The sequence below is a fragment of the Giraffa tippelskirchi genome, chromosome 8 (assembly GCF_054371585.1).
Source record: "Giraffa tippelskirchi isolate mGirTip1 chromosome 8, T2T-mGirTip1v1.2.pri, whole genome shotgun sequence".
In the NCBI taxonomy this organism is placed as follows: Eukaryota; Metazoa; Chordata; class Mammalia; order Artiodactyla; family Giraffidae; genus Giraffa; species Giraffa tippelskirchi.
Window position 1 is genome coordinate 145826936 of NC_137282.1, and position 18240 is coordinate 145845175.

At 40.4% G+C, this 18240-nt stretch overlaps 1 protein-coding gene across 42 annotated transcripts in view; it reads right to left on the reverse strand.

Annotated features, from left to right (window-relative positions):
* CARMIL1 (capping protein regulator and myosin 1 linker 1) overlaps nucleotides 1–18240 on the reverse strand; it is a 305081-nt gene that overhangs the window by 22534 nt on the left and 264307 nt on the right. For all 42 annotated transcript variants that reach the window (XM_081522077.1, XM_081522066.1, XM_081522068.1 and 39 more), the window contains 2 exons: nucleotides 5507–5573; nucleotides 5086–5282 (listed from right to left, as the gene is read on the reverse strand). In XM_081522077.1, the coding sequence (XP_081378203.1) occupies nucleotides 5086–5282; nucleotides 5507–5573 (264 nt within the window). The remainder of the gene's footprint in view (nucleotides 1–5085; nucleotides 5283–5506; nucleotides 5574–18240) is intronic.

Here is an 18240-nt window from a genome sequence, read left to right on the forward strand (position 1 = left end):
CAATTAGGTACATTAGTGACTCTGAACAAAAAACCCAGAGAGTGCTAATTAGTGAGTTGAATAATCATGAAATCTTATACGCATATATTAGACAATAAGATACATGAAGAGCCAAGCAATCAAGTCAGGAAAAGGGGAATCCAAAAGGAAGTAAAATAATTAAAAAAAAAAAATTAATGAACTTGAGAGGAATAGTAAAGCTAATTCTTTGAAAAGACTCCCAGATGGTAAGAGAATCTGCCTGCAATGCAGGAGACCAGGGTTCAAGCCCTGGGTAGGGAAGATCCCTGGAGAAGGGAATGGCAACCCATTCCAATATTCTTGCCTGGAGAACTCCATGGGTCACAAAGAGTCGGACATGACTGAATGACTATCACTTTTCATTTTTAGTAAATGAGACCTTGCAAAATTAGGATAGAAGCATTAAAATATATTAGACATGAAAAAAATGGGACAGAGCTATTGATACAGAAGAGATTAAAAACTCATAAGAATTCTAGAAACAACTAAATGAACTAAGTGGACAATACCCTAGAAAAATAGAAATTACCAAAATGGTCTCAAGGAGAATTAGGTAATCTGAATAGATCTGATGAAATAAAATTCATATATTATGGTAAGACAAGAAAAATTTAAACATAAAATTTTTCTCTGCCCATTTGGACCTCCTCTCTCCCCTCCAGAGTGTATTATTAATCTACCTTAATCAGACCTACTTAGGAGAAGGGATCAGGATGACCCACTTCTCACTTTGTACATGCAGACCTGGATTGTGTGAACAATCAGTACATCATCTGACGTATAACCCTTTGTCTCAAAAACTTATGTAACTGTGTTCTGACCTCTAACAGCAGAATGGTCCTGAAAGACTGTCTGTCTCACAGGTTATAATCCTCAGGTTGCTGCAAATAAAACTTTTCACTTCTTTCTTAGATTGACTGTTGATTAATTTTTTGTCAATAGATCTATAACAAAAGATATCAAATCCCTAGTTTAAAAAAAAATCCACATATGAGCATTACGTGCACACATAACACATCAGGCCCAGGTGGCTGTCCAGGAGAGAAACAGAAAATCTATGACATGCAAACTCTGCTCCAGAAAACAGGAGAGGAGAAAAAGAAAGGAGAAAGGTCCTCAACTAACTTTTTGAAGATAGTTGTGATATAGTGATCTATAACAAGAAATATATACTTTGTCTTCATCCCCATTTCTGGCCAGACTTCTTACACCCTTGGAATTTCCTGATGAGAGCCATAAAGGTGTTTTGGTTACATTAATGAAGTGACTTTGGAACCACCTAAAGATGGGGGTTGATATCCACGAGACCCAACCACATGATTAGAGGGTTGAACTTTCAGTTCCAACCCCTGAACTTTAGGGAGCTAAGAAGGTCCAGAAGTTTAATCATTGCCAGTGACCAGTGATTAGTCAATTATGACTGAATAATGAAGTCTCCCTTAAAACTCCCAAAGGACAAGGTTGGGAGAGCTGCTGGGTGGGTGAACATGTGGAAATGCAGGGAGTGTGATGTTCTGGAGAGGGCGTGGAAGTGCTGAGCCCCTCCCTGACATCTCTCCCTAAGCCTGCTGTTCTTGAGTTACATCCTTTTATAATAAATGGGTAATTCAGTAAGTAATGTCTGTGTTAGCTGCTATAACCAATTAGTCATACCCAAGAAGGATCATGGGAATCTCTGATTTACATCCCATTAGTCAGTATGGGCAACAACTGCCAACTAAGATTGTTACTGGCCCTGTGGTTCTATAGGAATTAAGCCGTTAGCCACAGCAGTCACTGCCCCTCAACATATCCTAAAAGGAGTTCAGGGTGCAGATCAGGAATGAGGCTCTCTGTGATTCGGGAAAATCGGCAGAATAGGACTTCAAATAGTTCAATATTTTCAAGAGAAAATTTTCTGAACCTAATTTCATGCATCTTCCCGTACTTAGAAAAATACTAAAATCATTAAGATATCTGCACCTCATGACCAGCAGCAACCTTCTACTGCTGCTGACCTCCGCCACCTCTAGGAGCAGTTTTCCGAGAGGCCGTCCCCAGGCTATAGTCCTCAGTAAGACTCCAAAGAGAACTGAAACTCACAGGTCTCATGCTGTGTTTTCATTTCAGTTGACAAGTATCCTTTATAATAAACCAGTAATAGTAAGCAAAATCTCCTCTTGAGTTATGTGAGCCATTCTAGCAAATTATCTAAGCTAAGGAAGGGAGCATGGAAACCTTCCATGAAGTTACAGTTGGTCAGAAGTACAGGAGATGACCTGGGACTGGTATCTGAAGTGAGGGTACCCCAGAGCCCTTCACTTGAGGAGTCAGAATTGAACTGAACCGTAGACAGCCAGTTGTGTCCAAAGAGTTGAAGAATTAGTCAGTGTAGGGGGAAAAACCCACACATTTAGGATTAGAAATGTTCAAAGTAAAAACAGCCTCCAGACTTGGGCTTTGAGAATTCTGATACCCAGAAAAGCCCACTGGGGCATAGGCATCAAGGACAAGCTCTAGAAAAGCTAAGATTGACTTAGGGTGGGCTGGGGCTACCTAGTCTGTCCAAACAAAACCAAAACAACACTAATATTAAACGACTGCTGCTGCTAAATACTGCAACCTTCTCACTCTCCACTGGAAAATGCAGGTGATGGGGCCTGTGTGGCAGCTTCGCAGAGTTGTTCAATGTGAAAGCACTTTGAAAATTGCAAATTCTGTGCAACCATTAGACAGTATATTTTCACTGTGCATCCAAGGGAGAGCAAACTGTGTACATTCACTAAGCCCCTGGGAAGAAGCGAGATCTGTTCAGACCCAGGACCGTAATCCGTTATCCGAGGACAACACACCCGGGGCTAGCGTCCCTAGGGTGGAGCACCCTGGGGTGTGCTGACCCTATAAATCCTAGCTTTCCTGTGGACAAAGTCAAGATCTCTCTACAATAGACCTGAGTACATTCCTCCACCAAAACTCTGCCACAGCTTTCTTCGCTTCCCTCTTTCTCCTTTTTCAAATGAGTAAAAGAAAAAACATTCTCTTTCCCAGGGTCACCTACTTAAGGGGAAAGTTAAACCTTGTGTCAAATATATGTTGTACTACTAATGACTCTCCACAAGGAAAGAGCCAGAGGAACCATTTATTCCAAAACCAAGTAGAATGTGGAGTGTGGGGTGTGTCTTTTTCCTATCTGAAAAGGCTTTTCCCTTGTTTAAAAAAAGAGAGAGAAAGTAGTTTATTCCTCAAAGAATATGTAATAGTGCACTAAGAAGTAAGCTGGAAAAGAAAACAATTCACTAAAATTTGTTTTTCTGAAACCATGTCAAGCTACTCAGAATCAAATGAGAGAGCAACCAAATACGAGCACCCTGGACCTGGTGTGAGCAAATGCCCGACCACACGGACAACTGGTTGTGACTTTTCTCCATTTATGACTCCAGTCACCCACCTATCATCCAATGAGTACTGAATGCCTGCTATTTCTAAACTCATGCTAAGTGCTCAACACACAACTATAGATGATAAACCACACACTTCCTACATGGAGCTTTCACACAAGGAGGAGACCATGCTTAGGAAACAGTGTACAGCGAGGGCTATAACAGGATAAAAGCATCTGGCACTGGGGGAGCGGGGCCTCCATGGAAGGTTGCTCAGGCTGTGCACTGTGCCCAGCCAGCATGTGAGAACAGCCTTCTGCAGAGTCGTGCACCCCCATCTGTGTGCGAGTACAGAGGTGGAGACAGGGAGGGCTTCCTGGAAGAAGTCGTGCCTCACTGGAGGTCTCCAGGATGAGTAGTTATCCATCCAGGAGCTAAGGGTGGGGGGATGAGGGAGTGGGGAGAGAGGAAGCCATGACCAAAAGGCTGTATCACTAGAGGTTTGAAACACAGGATAAGAGCGAGGGCTACAGGGATGACGAGGAGGAAGGGGAGGAGCAGGTGAGGCTGACGGTGGGGAGATGGTGGTCAGAATCATATCCAGGTTTCTAGCTTGTTCACCAGTGATGCTCCTTCTGGAGCAGGGCAGGTTCATAGAGAAAGGCTCCTAGTTTTGAATTTGTTGAACGTGAGTTGTTCTGGGACATTCAAGTTCAGGAAGCAGGTGAATATCTGAAGCTAGAGTTCAGCAGAGGGGGCAGGAGTCAACAACAGGGAGACCGAAGCCATGGGTTCAGAGGGCATCACCCAGACAAATAATAAGCTCACAAGCCAGGCAGAGGGAAGCAGCAAAGGCATCACCGGAGAGGTGAATAGAAAAGAGAGTGATGCTCAGAGGCCCCGAAGGACGGAGCTTTCTGGGTCAAGTAACTGCTGTGATGTCAGCTGACATCACAGGCTGACAGCTGCCAAGTGTCCACAGGGTTAGGTCAAGAGTGACCTTTAGCAGGGTAGTTTCAGAGTGGAGAGGTACAGAATGCAGACTTTGGTGGGTTGTAGAGTGATGGCAAGGTGAGGAAAAAACACCACAGGCACAGACCAATTTTTCCAAGGAGTCTGTCTGCAAAGGAGAGAAAAGACTAACCAGAGAGACATGGGGTCAATTGCGTTAAGCCTCATTAGCACAAACAAGTCCATCCTCCCCTGAGTAAAGAGCAGGGTGTTGAGAGGCACGCCACTCGCATGGTTCTCCCAGTAAGGTGTCTTCTCCACCTCCCGGTTTGTGGGTTGTCAAAAGCCAGGGGGCCAGCGCAGGTCAGAACACGGAGGTGGGGGAGTATATGGGGGCCCTCCAGAATCAAACGCAAGCAATTTTTAATCACAAATCAATTCTTTGGTACTTATTTTCCATCTTTTCATTCCCATACACTATACAACTCTATAGAGTAGCTTGTTTATCATATCCACGTGATTGATATTTTCGTAAAGATTTCAAGGGGGCAACTTAGTTACAAAGGGTTGAAAACTTTCCAGCGTTCTCTTTCCTGAAAGTGTTGAGCACCAAGTGAGATATTTTATGTGAATCTCACACATACGTAGAGGTTCTAATCTCCTTAACTACAAGCTTTCACGCATACAAGGCACTTTGATAAGACTCGGCAGTTTTCCCTGGAGGAGGACAGTGAGGGGCCACCAGCCCACCTACCGCTGGGTGTGTGGATTGCTGCTTCTTAGCCCGTTTTGGTCTTAACTTGGTAAAGTGCTCCAGCTTCCTTCCTTCCTCAGAAGGCAAGTCAGAGATAAACCCTGAGCTCCGCTTCTCTTGTCGGATGGATGGAAAAGGCGGGTCTTCAATATGAATAGGCACTTCTTCTAGGGCTTTATCTAGATCAAATTCCATTTCTAAAAGAAAGCAAAGCCCCAGACTGAAGATTACTGCATGGAGATGGATAAAAATTTGCTAAAAGTAATTTTAAGTCTATCAGGGAATAGCAAACACCCGTTCACAAATCACTTAACCCTCTTAACTTAGAGCATCCCTGAGAAGTATCCTTGAAGTGGTCCGAGGTCCTCGCTGAGGGTGTTTCATAGTTACAAGAAAATGACTGACAAAACGGAATACTCACCAAAAGCCCTGGAAACAGGCCGCAGCATTCGGCTGTGGATAGTCTTCCTTTTGGATTTAGGAGTCATCTAATAAAGAAAAGAAAGTACTTAGAGAGTTTTCCCAGAAAACTTGACCTCCAAACTTTAGAAACATCTGGCAGGTATAGGGCAGGGTGGTAATATTAGGGACCAATCGTTTTAAGCTCAGTATTTTACTTTTTTAGAGGATGGCTAGTGACCTCTGACAGCCTGACTGCAAAGACTAAGTTGAGACATTTCTAAATGTTTGTCATTTTCTCAAATGATATACAGCCCACTTCTTCTTTCCCCCAGGCATAATCAGTAAAATTCTATTTTTATCGCTAAAAAGAACAATAAACAGTATAAATTTAACTACCAGCTTCACATGAGGATGTTAAAACGGATACAAGGAGTAAGAAGGAAAGGCTGTAAAAACCAGTTGCTAAAAATTGAAAGCATGACCATTCACTGTTCACTATCACAGCAATAGCGATGTGAGCAACATCAGACTCTGTCATTTTAATGATTTAAGTTATTTAACTGCTTTGTTTCACATTTCTACCACAAAAATTTTGATCATTATGGGTGAAGACCGTAAAGACCAAAGAAAGTTGCCATGTCTGTATCTGCTGTCACTTCTCATCTTTGATCCTGCTTGTTCTTTAAAAAAGAGAGACTAAAACCCAAACCATGGCTGAAATTTCTTAAGAGCATTTTTTCTAGCACTGGTGTCAACTGTTGATTGTGTAAAGTCAAATCCAAGGAAGACATCAGCATCTCCCTTAACAGAATCACTCCTGTCAAAGCTGGAAGCGACCTTTGTCGTCACCTCCACAGACAAATCCTAATGAAGAAACTGAGTCACAGAGATGATAAAGACCCCCATCCTGGTGAACAGGCGCAGGGCCAGGGCCAGAGCCAGTTATAAACTCAGCCCAGCATCCCTCCTACCTCACTACTTGTTATCAGTACACAAATGGATGGCTTTTAGGAATGTTAAATGTTTGATGCTAGAAACTAGAATTGGTGAAGACTGAGAGATAACATAACTGAAAGAACATCGTTTGTAGACTTTCACTTAGTAGTCTGTCATCTAAAGCTTTCTCAAAAAAAAAAATCCACAAGGTTGATAACCTTTCTTCAGTTTAAAGAATAAATTTTCTTGTTTTGATCTTTAAAGCAAAGAGCTTTACAGTTTTGATGATTCTATGCCAGTTCTAATAATAAAACTTTTGCTATTACTTATTATTGAGAGAAAAGGGAGATTAAAAAGTGATGAGCAACAGAATTTAAATCTAGACTGGTCTTCCTGAAATATTCAATGAAACTAGCTGATTTGGTTCTTTCAAGGGTTGTTGTTTGTTTTTTTCTTTTTTAAAGGTAGACAATCAGAAGAATATCTTTTTATACAGCATCAGGCTTTACAGGTTCAATAGAAACACAACCAATCTAATGCAACTGGAAAGGAATCCAGCTTCAAGGTAGTTCTCCCCAAAACTGGCCTTGCAGTGGGCTGAAGGCAGCCTCACTAGTCTATTCTTAAGTGAAATCTCTAAAAATAATTTTGAAGGAGACACAAACTACCAAAATACATGCTGTGTTTAGTCATGAAAACTTCTTTAGCATTCTATCCACTTTGTGCACAACACCTTGATAGGCAGAAGGATCAAGAAGTAGATTGGGATATAATTTCCAGCCAATTCACTTACATAGTCACAGATAAATAGGAAAGTACTTTAAAAATGCATAGCATGGAGATGTTTTCCAATATTTTTCTCTGACTTTTGATTAGATTTATAAGAGAGTTTGTGGGCAAAAATAATCTGGGTCAAGTTTCCCCATTTAGCTTTTATAATGATTACCGAATATATGCAAAACATAATAATGACATTTCAAACATACCATAATTTTTAAATATATAAAAGAAATATAGAATTACATATAAGAATACATATGTATAATAGATAACAAAGATAGAAACTCATTTACAAATGGATGCTGAACTATAAATGGTCATTCAACTCAATCTAATTTTATAGACATATTGAGAAACACACAAAATCACCATTAGGATTTCTGATGGTTGACATTTAATCAAAGGAACCAGTTTGCCTTTCTTGGTCTAGCTTTGCAGTGCCTCAAAACCTAGTCTATGAAATCTGAATATCAGAAACATGCATTCTTTGCATTCATGCATTTTCATTGCTTTATTTCATATGCTCTTTACAAGAGAATATAACTTCCATTGCATTTCGCGTAAAAGTCTTTATATTTGACACATTTGTGAGTTCTAAATTTCTGCCATGTTTGGACAAGGCTGATGGCCTTTTGCTAAAATGTGCAGGGCCTGCAATCAGGCTGGTTTCTACTTGGTGTTAAGAATACAACCTGATTTTTTACGTTTCTTCTGATGGATGAACACTTACCATCTCTTTCTTTCATGAGAAAGAATAAATATGGGTTTAAGTTTAACAAGAAAAAAAAAGGAATTTTATTTCTACATATTTTTCTTTCTTTTCTTTGTAACTGTTTCTTCCTTAACAGTTTAATGGACAATATGGACTTGCTGAATCTTACTGGCTTATTCCTATGGTTCTATTACATATAAACTAAAACAAGAGGAATATAAGAATGAGCTATAATTATCCACCTAAGTGTACATTTAGGAACACATATTGTATGTTTCTCCAGAAACATGGTTTCTATGCACCCTTGCCTCCTCCTCCTCACACCAGTTGGTTACATGAATTGAATCCTGGAAAAAAAAATCTGGTTTTACCATCTGGATTTGCATTTACTCTCTTCTGTTTTTGGACCAAAATAAAAGGGCTACTTTTCTCAGACTATTTCTTAGTCCTCATTTACCCTTCCCTGGTCATTTATCAGTGCCTAAGTATTTTCTGATCAGAGAAATCACAAAGTGCCCAACAAATAAAGGGGATCAACAGTGGAAGCGGAAGAGGCACATATGCCAAATGGATCCTTCACAAATCAATTTATGATTAACACTGCCAACTATTACTTCAGGCCCAGACAAAATTACTTTGTCTTTAAAAGTGAATATTAAGAGTAATAAGCAATTTTCAATGTTTACATCCATGGGAAATATGAGGAACAATGTGTTAAATCCTTTCAATGTAATTTAGAAGGAAGACTCTAAACATAGACTTATTCTGACATCATAAATATCAATAAATCCCCATTGTGGCAGACAGTGAATGAAATGAATGGCTCTATTCTCAAAGCATCTTAAAAAAGCAGCACAATACCTATACTGCTTGGAAATCTTACTCATTTGATCCAATTGTTATAATGGATTTATACCTATTCTCCATGTAATTCAATACCCACTTTTACTATAAGTTAAGGGTTACCATTAGAACCTTATAAACACCACACATATTTTTCCTATTAAACTCATATTTAACACATAATTCTTGGACATACTAATTTTTTTTAATGAGAGTTAAATTGTCTCTATCACCAGAAAAATAGGATGGAGTAGTTTCTGTGTTTATGTTACCAAGTTTGTACAAAGAATTAAAAAAAAAACAAAAACCTCTCACTCCAAGCTCAAGAATCCTGAATTACTTCCCTTTACCTTGAGGTTAAAAAGAAAATTTTTAAAAGTTGTAAAGTAGATCAGTAAAATTTTTCTGTTACAAGAAGGTATTATGATGCCAATTTTCAACTAATCTGGGAAACAAGTAATATGACAAGAATTAGAAATTTAAACGTTAGAAGTCTAAGTACTCATGGTTTACTTTTTTAAAACATGAATGGAATAAGCACTTTTCTCCTTTATAACGTTCATACTCTCTTCATCAACACTCTGCTTGCTTTCAGGCACATCCCTGAGAATATTTTTAAATTCACTGCCTGTTTTGCGAAGCTGAACCATCTTGTAAAATCCAATCTTGTCTCTAAATTGCTGCCTGTTTTATTCCAGATCCACAGATGGATGACGACACTACAGTCTCCTGGGAGATCAGCCAGGCAGCATGGAAGCAAATGGAGCACAAGAATGTAAACTAATACAGCCAGAATCTGCAGAGCCACCAAAAAATACTTACACTTGTACAGCAGAGAGTCTCCATGCAGCAAAAAGAAAGGAAAAAAAAATATGAATGGAAGAGAGATAAAGCAGCAGCATTACAAGGAAGGGGGAGGGAGAGACACCATACACAAACAGAAAAGCTACATAAAAAGCCTTCACAGCAAAGGAATGAGGCAAGAATAAAGCCAAACTATCATTAGCATAAGGCTAGCTTTTCATAAGCATAATTACAGCTTGAAAACTGCAGAAAACTCTTAGAGATATTACCTCCTGCTAAGTGTGTGCAAAATGCCATCTACCAACCCTGTAAGGTATTAATCCCATTTGGGAAATGGAGACATTGTATCTCAAAGGCATATGGTGGACAGAATGCTGGATGAACATTAGCAAACGCCATGCAGGGTTTGGTGCTTAAGGCACAGGGCTGGTACCAGCAACAAGGTGGAGGCAGTGTGCCCACAGGTACGTGAAAACCTCCCTTTTGGGGGGTGTCTTTACATCATTATATCCTGCCCACTCTGAGGCAGCAGCTTTGAGTTCTCTCTCCCCCTCAGTCACCAAGGCATTTTAGGCAAGAATCTGATGCCACGGTCTCACACAGTTACCGACCTAAAGTGTCATTAACACTGATAGTACCGTATACCTTAGTGTGAATTTAGGTCACTTTACATTTCACATTAAATCTCTCAAATAATTTTAAAACCTCATTGGTCATCATTACTAACAGTCATTAGGGCATCATAGCATTCTGAAATTTTATAAAAGAATTTTTAAAAATGTAACAAAACCCAAAAAGTTCTGTTACAGCATGTCAGGATTTATGAAAACAACATATGAAGATGGGAGGAATCTTTTCCAAATTTCCTGAAAACACACCTAGTCCATCAACCTAGGGCTCACTTTTTTCCTTCATTATTCTGTGTTTGTCAGTTGTTTTCAACATGCAGGTGGATGAAAATACAGGACACCTGAACTTGCAAATGCAAACAGTTGGGTGGTGTGCAAAAAGCTTCCCATAACCATCACCACCATTATTATTATCATCAGTATTATTTATCAGAAAGGCTTCCATCAGCAAGATCCCAAAGAAGTCTCAATCCTCAGACTTCTAATTTCATATTTTGTTAGGCACCGTTCTTCAAATATATCTCATTTTGCTGCTGCTGCTGCTGCTAAGTCGCATCAGTCGTGTCCGACTCTGCGCAACCCCATAGACGGCAGCCCACCAGGCTCCCCCGTCCCTGGGATTCTCCAGGCAAGAGTACTGGAGTGGGTTGCCATTTCCTTCTCCAGGGCATGAAAGTGAAAAGTGAAAGTGGAGTCGCTCAGTCGTGTCCGACTCAGTGACCCCATGGACTGCAGCCCGCCAGGCTCCTCCGGTCATGGGATTTTCCAGGCAAGAGTACTGGAGTGGGGTGCCATTGCCTTCTCCAATATCTCATTTTATGACACCTTAAATTAGATTGAAAACATCCTTGCTGAATGAAAGGAGAAAAGGTAAAAATGTATTTTCAAATATTCCTGAATTGCCCAAAATAAAGACTCTTGCCCCTGTCTTAACTATACATCCCCTCTAAAGCTTCCTAACAAGCATGACACTGGATACATACATACTAGAGTTAGAGCTGATGGTTAAGCCCCATAGGTAATTTTAGACTTCCTCTGTGTGAAAGGTTAATTCAACATGACAAGTGCTCTGTCCCAATTATCCCCCTAGAGATCATTATAAGTGAAGGTGAGGAACCTTTCAATTGGTTCAACTTCTAAAATGACAGGCAAGCAAAAAAATGTTTCTATGAAGAGGGAAACCATAGCAACAGACATGTCAGCTTTTCAAAGGAACAAAGATTAATAGTTTTCCACTCCTTCTGCATAGCTTTTGGAACTCTTTTACCTGTACTGACTTCAGTGTCTCCCCATCAGGGCAAGGGGAAGACTAGTGAGAACAGAGAGGTCACCCTGCCCAAGAGCACATCTCACACTCAAGGTGTTGTCTTCCAAGAACTGAACTCGAATCATGGAACTTTGATGGCCAAAGTGGAACTTCAGCCAAGGTTTTGGCAAATGCAGACCTAGTTTTCTAGTTTGTGAAATAAACAGTTGTGAAGATTAAATAAGATAATGAATATGAAGTGTTTAGCACATAGCCTGGCATATAAGTGCCAGTCAATGCCCCCCCATGCTTCAATAACTGGCAGAGATTATGAATGTTAGTAACAGTACCATTTTTTCATTCTTCTATTCCCAAGGAGAAAACCTGAGGGGAGAGGGAGTACTGCTAAGCACTAGACTTATAACAGCAAAAGCTGGGAACAATCTAAATGCCTGTTAGACAAGCAAATGAAAACCATTTTCATGACACTGACTTTCTGGAAGAATTCAGGCTAATTGTTTCACAGACTTTCCCACATTCAGTATTTGACTGGTTGTTCCCCATAATTAGATTCAGGTAGATGATTTTTTCTTTTTTGACACAAATGCCAGATGAATGATCCTGTGAATGACTGGATGACAACAGGTGGTACCCAGGTCAAGTTGTTCCTCTGTTAGTGACACTAAATTTGATCACTTCAGTAGGGCGGGAACCTCCCAACTCTTCTGCTGGAAAGGTACCTTGTCCCTTGGTATTTTGTAAAGGTACTTTGTCTCTTGATAATTAATATTAATTCTACAAGGTGATACTTTCAATTTATGTGGATGAGCCCATTTGTAAACCCCACTGACAACCCTGGCCTGAACGAATGAATACAAAGGGAGCTATAAAATTGTCACTTTCTACTTTTAACATTATTCCTACATTTTAGGTGCCATTCCTCTGTAAGAATCAAATTTCCCTTTTCTAAATCCTCTGTGCCATCCTCTCTTCTTTTCTCAGTATTACTATTCACTTAAGCATTTTGGTTTTCTTTTTTTTTTTTAATTCAAAGTATCCTAAACTATTACTGTCATTATTTTTGTTGCAGGGAGTATCCCAGCAGAAGCCATTTTGATCTGGATTTTGTATCCATTGCAATGATTTGGGTTTAGAGCCAATCCTTGCTTTTTGATTCAAGATAGCCTAGTGTCATCTTGTGCTTTCCTGTGCACTTTAAAAATGGATGAGGGTAATCCCTGTTTAATGAACTAGATTATAATAATTAAATATTTCCTACCAGATTGTCAGATGTGCCAATGTTCAGGGGAACCCAAACTCAGTCATTATTAATATATACCCTCAAATATCTAACCAAACAGTCTCATCACATCTGTGGTTTAAAAAGCAATTTTTATGCATGTCTACTTGTTAAAGTTTGAGGCAGTATAAATCTTACTGAGAAAATGAGATACCTAATCCTTCCTATGATGACTGCTGGAGAGCAACAATCTTTAATATCTAGGAAGAGTAGGTATACAGAAGCCATAACTCTGAGAGAACTGCAATAAATCAATGGACAAAAGGAGGAAGGATGTGTAGAGATTTACTGAGGCACCACATTTCCTACTGAATGTGGTATTAAATCCAGCTATTCACATCACACTCATTAACTTTTATACCCCGAATTTCATTTCATATAAAAGTTAAAATGGCCTCATAATGTTAAAAACAATTCGGGGAGCTGTACTGATGAGAAACTGCTGTGAAGATGACAGTCAACTACTATTTTTAAATGAACATGGTTCATTTCCTTATTTTCTAGATCTGCACAATTTTTTTTCAATATAACAAAATTAAATCTTTATCTTTTCTCATGTTTTCTCCTGGAAATAGGAAACACCTCACTTTTTATTCATTTAACTAATCTTACAACTGATGGGAAAGTGAAATTTCACACTTGAATGTTTTCTTTAGAAAATGGATATAATTTAACACATTTTTCTTAAGAGTAGGCCAAAGAATGAAACTACCTGGTACCAATTTGAAGCAAATCTCTTACCTGGAGACCAAGTGTTAGTGCTGATGGGCACAGAAGCACAATGCTTATTAACACAAGCATCTGGTACGTGCCCCTTGTAGCATTATAATAAGAGAGAAAGTGGGAAAATATCTTAAGTACTTAATTGTACCCGTTAACCATAATGTTATTAGTCACAAAAAGCTGAATAATATTTTCATATGATCTTTATTGTAAAAGAATAAACTATGGGGGAAAATCCCACTGAGTATTATACTTAAGAGAGATATTTTAAGTTTAGATTTTTGGAAAATCCACATCATAATGGAAGGCAAGAATGAGGAAAACAGGAGAAAAATGCTCTCCTTCAGAATGGATACCAGCTCAGTGACATCATGATGAAAAATCAAAATAAGCTTAAAATGCTTAATGTAATGCATTTGTTCTGTACACAGAACATCAGCTCCAGGTAGATGACAAAAATAGTTAACACCAAGTCTAACCACCACAAACCAGGTTAAATCCTACAACAATTTGCCTTACTGCTTTAAAAAACCTGAGTCAGGTAAACTCCAGTAGCACCAGGTAAAAAGAATGGATGGTGATTTTAGAGGAGGATCTCAAACCCTGAGAGGATTCTGACTGGAGGGCTGTAGTAATCAATCAGTAATCAGGAGGTCTGGTTCTCACTAGATCTCATGGATGGATGGATGGATAGAAGGAAGGAAACTCTTAACCTTTCAAATTCAAATAGATCTTCAGGTAAAGAAGACTTACTACTTACTACCACTTAAACTCTGAAAAATCTGTTCTGGCTTGGAACATGCTCAGTTTAACTCCTTTGATTACCATCCCTTCTGAAAGGATTCTCGAAGTCACTCTCTCTAAATTACAGATGCATTATTTTGAAATGCAGTCATATGTGGAGCATGGAAGTTAAATTTTTGGTCTCATTTCCAAGTGTGATTTTCAATATGAAGTGCCAAGTGATTTTCTTCAGCACACACACAGACATATATATATTTAAACCACATACTTTATATTTTGATTTCACTAAAGAACAGGCTTGTGATAAAGGTTTCCCCTCAGTCCTGAGATGAGAAATCCTTCATATCAAATTCCAGCAGATACAGTGGTTTCCCCTGAGGTACGTTTAGGGAAACTGAGAACTTGGATAGGGCTTCCCTGATAGCTCAGTTGGTAAAAAATTCGCCTGCAATGCAGGAGACCCAGGTTCGATTTCTGGGTCAGGAAGATCCGCTGGAGAAGGGAATGGCTACCCACTCCAGTATTCCTGGGTTTTCCCTGTGGGTCAGCTGGTAAAGAATCCACCTGTAATGCAAGAGACCTGAGTTTGATCCCTGGGTCGGGAAGATCCCCTGGAGAAGGGAAAGGCTACCCCACTCTGGTATTCTGGCCTGGAGAATTCCATGGACTATCCATGGGGCCATAAAGAGTTGGACATGACTGAGTGACTTGCACTTTTCACTTTCCTCTCTGAATTTCCATTCTAAAGAATGAAGATTAACTCATGCCAACCCCAATTAGTGTTTCTAAACTATCACTGGAATAATTAAGAGATTTAGATTAAATCACTGAGGCTCTCGAGTCTAGCCAGCTTCTACTTAGATGATCCAAAGTCTGAGGCTGAGTTCTGTGCTCCTTTTCCTTCCTTACCCACCTGAGATTTTAAGTCACTTCTGTCGTTCCCAGATTTCAGCCCAAGATATTCCGTCCCACTTACTCCCTCCTTAGCAAGCCTTGATTTTCAGGAGGTATTTGGCTAACCCTCCAATTTTCCTAGTCAAGACGGAAAACTGTCCACTTGAAAGTTAAGGCCAGCAGCATGGTCTAAGTAGGCAGGACTGAATTGACGGTGATCATGTGTGTTCTCTGTTCTGTATGCTGCTTCCAGAAGCAGCAGCCCTCTTTTCTTTTTACTGCTTGTTCCCATCAGTTCAGACACCTACAGCTCTAGTTATTGCTTGCCGTAGTGTTTGAAGAGGTGTGTATTTGCTACCATAGACTAGAGTCCCTCCCAGTTCACTAAGAGGAAAAGTAAAACCCTGGAAGGACAGACTAGCCTGCAGTCAGAGACACCACACACCGAACTCTCTGTTGGTGCAAACCCTCCATGAAAAGGCTCTTCCCCAACACAACCCTCCCTGGACCTTTCCTTCTAGTGACCTGGTCTATCCTGAATACCAGGGATGGATGCAGCACAGAGGGTGAGGGCTTGGAAACTGGATCATCTGGAGTTGAGCCCTCCACTCTGACTACCCTTAAATCAGCAGGATGATATGGGGCAAGTGTAATAACATTTCTAAGCTCTGAGATTCTCATCTGAAAAATGGGTTAGAACAGTTAACCGGATGTGGCTGCCAAGACAAAGCACAGCGCATGACACAGAGTAGGTACATGGTTTTCTCCTTGTTTTCCTGTACAGTTTTCAGAAAGCTCGGATCACTGCCGCAACCTATAACATTCTCATTAGCAGAACCTCAGAGGTTCTGTTCTGTTTTAGATAAGACAGTAGACATACAACGGAGATGACCAATAGCCAGATGAATATACAAGTCTGTAGTTCACGGTAAATTGAGGCAAATGTCATGAATGTAGGAGAAGAAAAGTCCTTACAGAGCTGAAGGGGCAGCGATTAGCTGAGGGACAGTGTCTGGTGGGTGCCTCTGTGCCAAGGCTGTGCGTGGCTCACCTACCAACTCAGCCCTGGCTACTGAGGCCCAGAGACACCTCTATGACTCCCTACTGGACGTCTCAGCCAGGGCCTTGCAGACGCTTCATCCTCAACACGATCAAAACAGAACTCACAAATGTCTTTTCCGCCAAAATCTGCCCTTTCTCCCACACTCCTCACCTTCAGTATTGCCTTAAAAATAAATACACAATATATAAACAAGTAAACCCTTAGTGAGCTCCGTAAGGCTCCTTACAATATGGCTTCCAGCCTTCTCACCTCTCCTCTCTGCCACCCTTTATTCCCAATGTACCATAATCCCACAATAGTTCCCCAAATCGTGATACTGTCTCCTCACTCTGAGCCTCTGTGCGTTTTCTTCTCTCTGCTAAATTTACTCACTCATTTTCCTCCCAGCCAGCTTCTTCAAATACCATCTCTTATTATATCATCAGTTACTAAGGGCCTATTATGTGCCAAGCATGATGCTTAGAAATTCCTCCTGGAAGCCTTCCTTGACAACACCCCTCCCTCAGGCTGGGCGGGGCACCCCTTCTCTGTGCTTCCATAGCAACCTGCACATCCCTATCAGAGCCCTTTCCCACCATATCTCACATTTCACTGTATTAATGGAAAGCCACCTCAATCCTGGAGAAGGAAATGGCAACCCACTCCAGTACTCTTGCCTGGAAAATCCCACGGATGGAGGAGCCTGGTAGGCTACAGTCCTTGGGGTCACCAAGAGTCGGACACAACTGAGTGACTTCACTTCACCTCAATCCAAAAGGGAGCTGAGGCTCATGCAGAACAGCAAGTTGTTTTTTGTAGTTGTTTTGCTTTTATTTCTTGGCTGTAGCAGCATGTGGGATCTTAGTTCCCCAACCAGAGATTGAACCTGTGCCCCTTGCAATGGAAGAGCAGATTCTTAATCACTGGACCCCCAGGGAGGCTCCATGTTTTTAATGAGTAAACTAGGATAAAGAAGGGAGAAAATGAACCCACAATTAAGGCTGAATACAACAACCTATATTTCTTTAGGCTCAGAACCCTTTTAAATAGGTCAATGCACACTGGGCTCTGAGCCTCTCAACTTACAGAACAAAAGGCAGGCACAAGTCATAGTAAAATTCACTGTGTCTGTGACACAGCAAACTAACAGCTCTGGGTTTTCACTCCTCTTGACAAAGACCTGCAATTTCTTCTGCATAGACATGCAACAAGGCATCAGGGGATGAAACTGAACGGTGCCCGCAACAGTGATACAGATGGTATAAAGAGCACATAAGGTAATGAGTTTTATAGGGATATTTATTAAAGCTGCCCTTCATGAAAGTCATTGACATGATGCGGAAGCACCACAGAGTAAAAGCAATGCTGTAAGACCCCAAACAACAGGAAACAAAGGGACTGAGTCTACTTTACACACACCCTCCAGGGCACGACACCTGTATCTCTGTGCAGGCCCTTCTAGACCTCAGTCCTAAAGGAATGAGATCTAGAATGTGCTTCTGGCATTTCCTCAAAGGGTTGTCAAAAAAAAAAAAAAAAAACAAACTACTAGAAACTTTAAGGAATGTATATTTTAGCTGGATTATACAGATAGCTCAGTTGGGAAAGAATCTGCCTGCAATGCAGGAGACCCAGGTTCAATTCCTGGGTCGGGAAGATCCCCTGGAGAAGGAAATGGCAACCCACTCCAGTATTCTTGCCTGGAGAATCTCATGGACAGAGGAGCCTGGTGGGCTACAGTCTATGGGGTCACAAGAGTCAGACACAACTTAGGGTACTAAACCACCACCACCGCCACAGATGGTATCACGGTGCTGAAATTTAAAATCTGGAAATTAAGAGGTCTTCATACATTGCTTTTCAGTAGTTAAAAAGCTAAACCTCCATTTCCCCAAAGTGGTATCACTATGAAAAGGACATTACAGAATAAAGTAAAATTATAAAAGAAAACAAACAATTAGGACTTGAACGACCTTCTGTGCACAACATCAGAGCAACTAATTTTAAATGAGATATTGACTTAATAGTCTGTGCTTGGCAACACTGCTAATAGATTAGTTCAATTAACAACTGTTGGTACATGAAAATGAGGTGATTTGT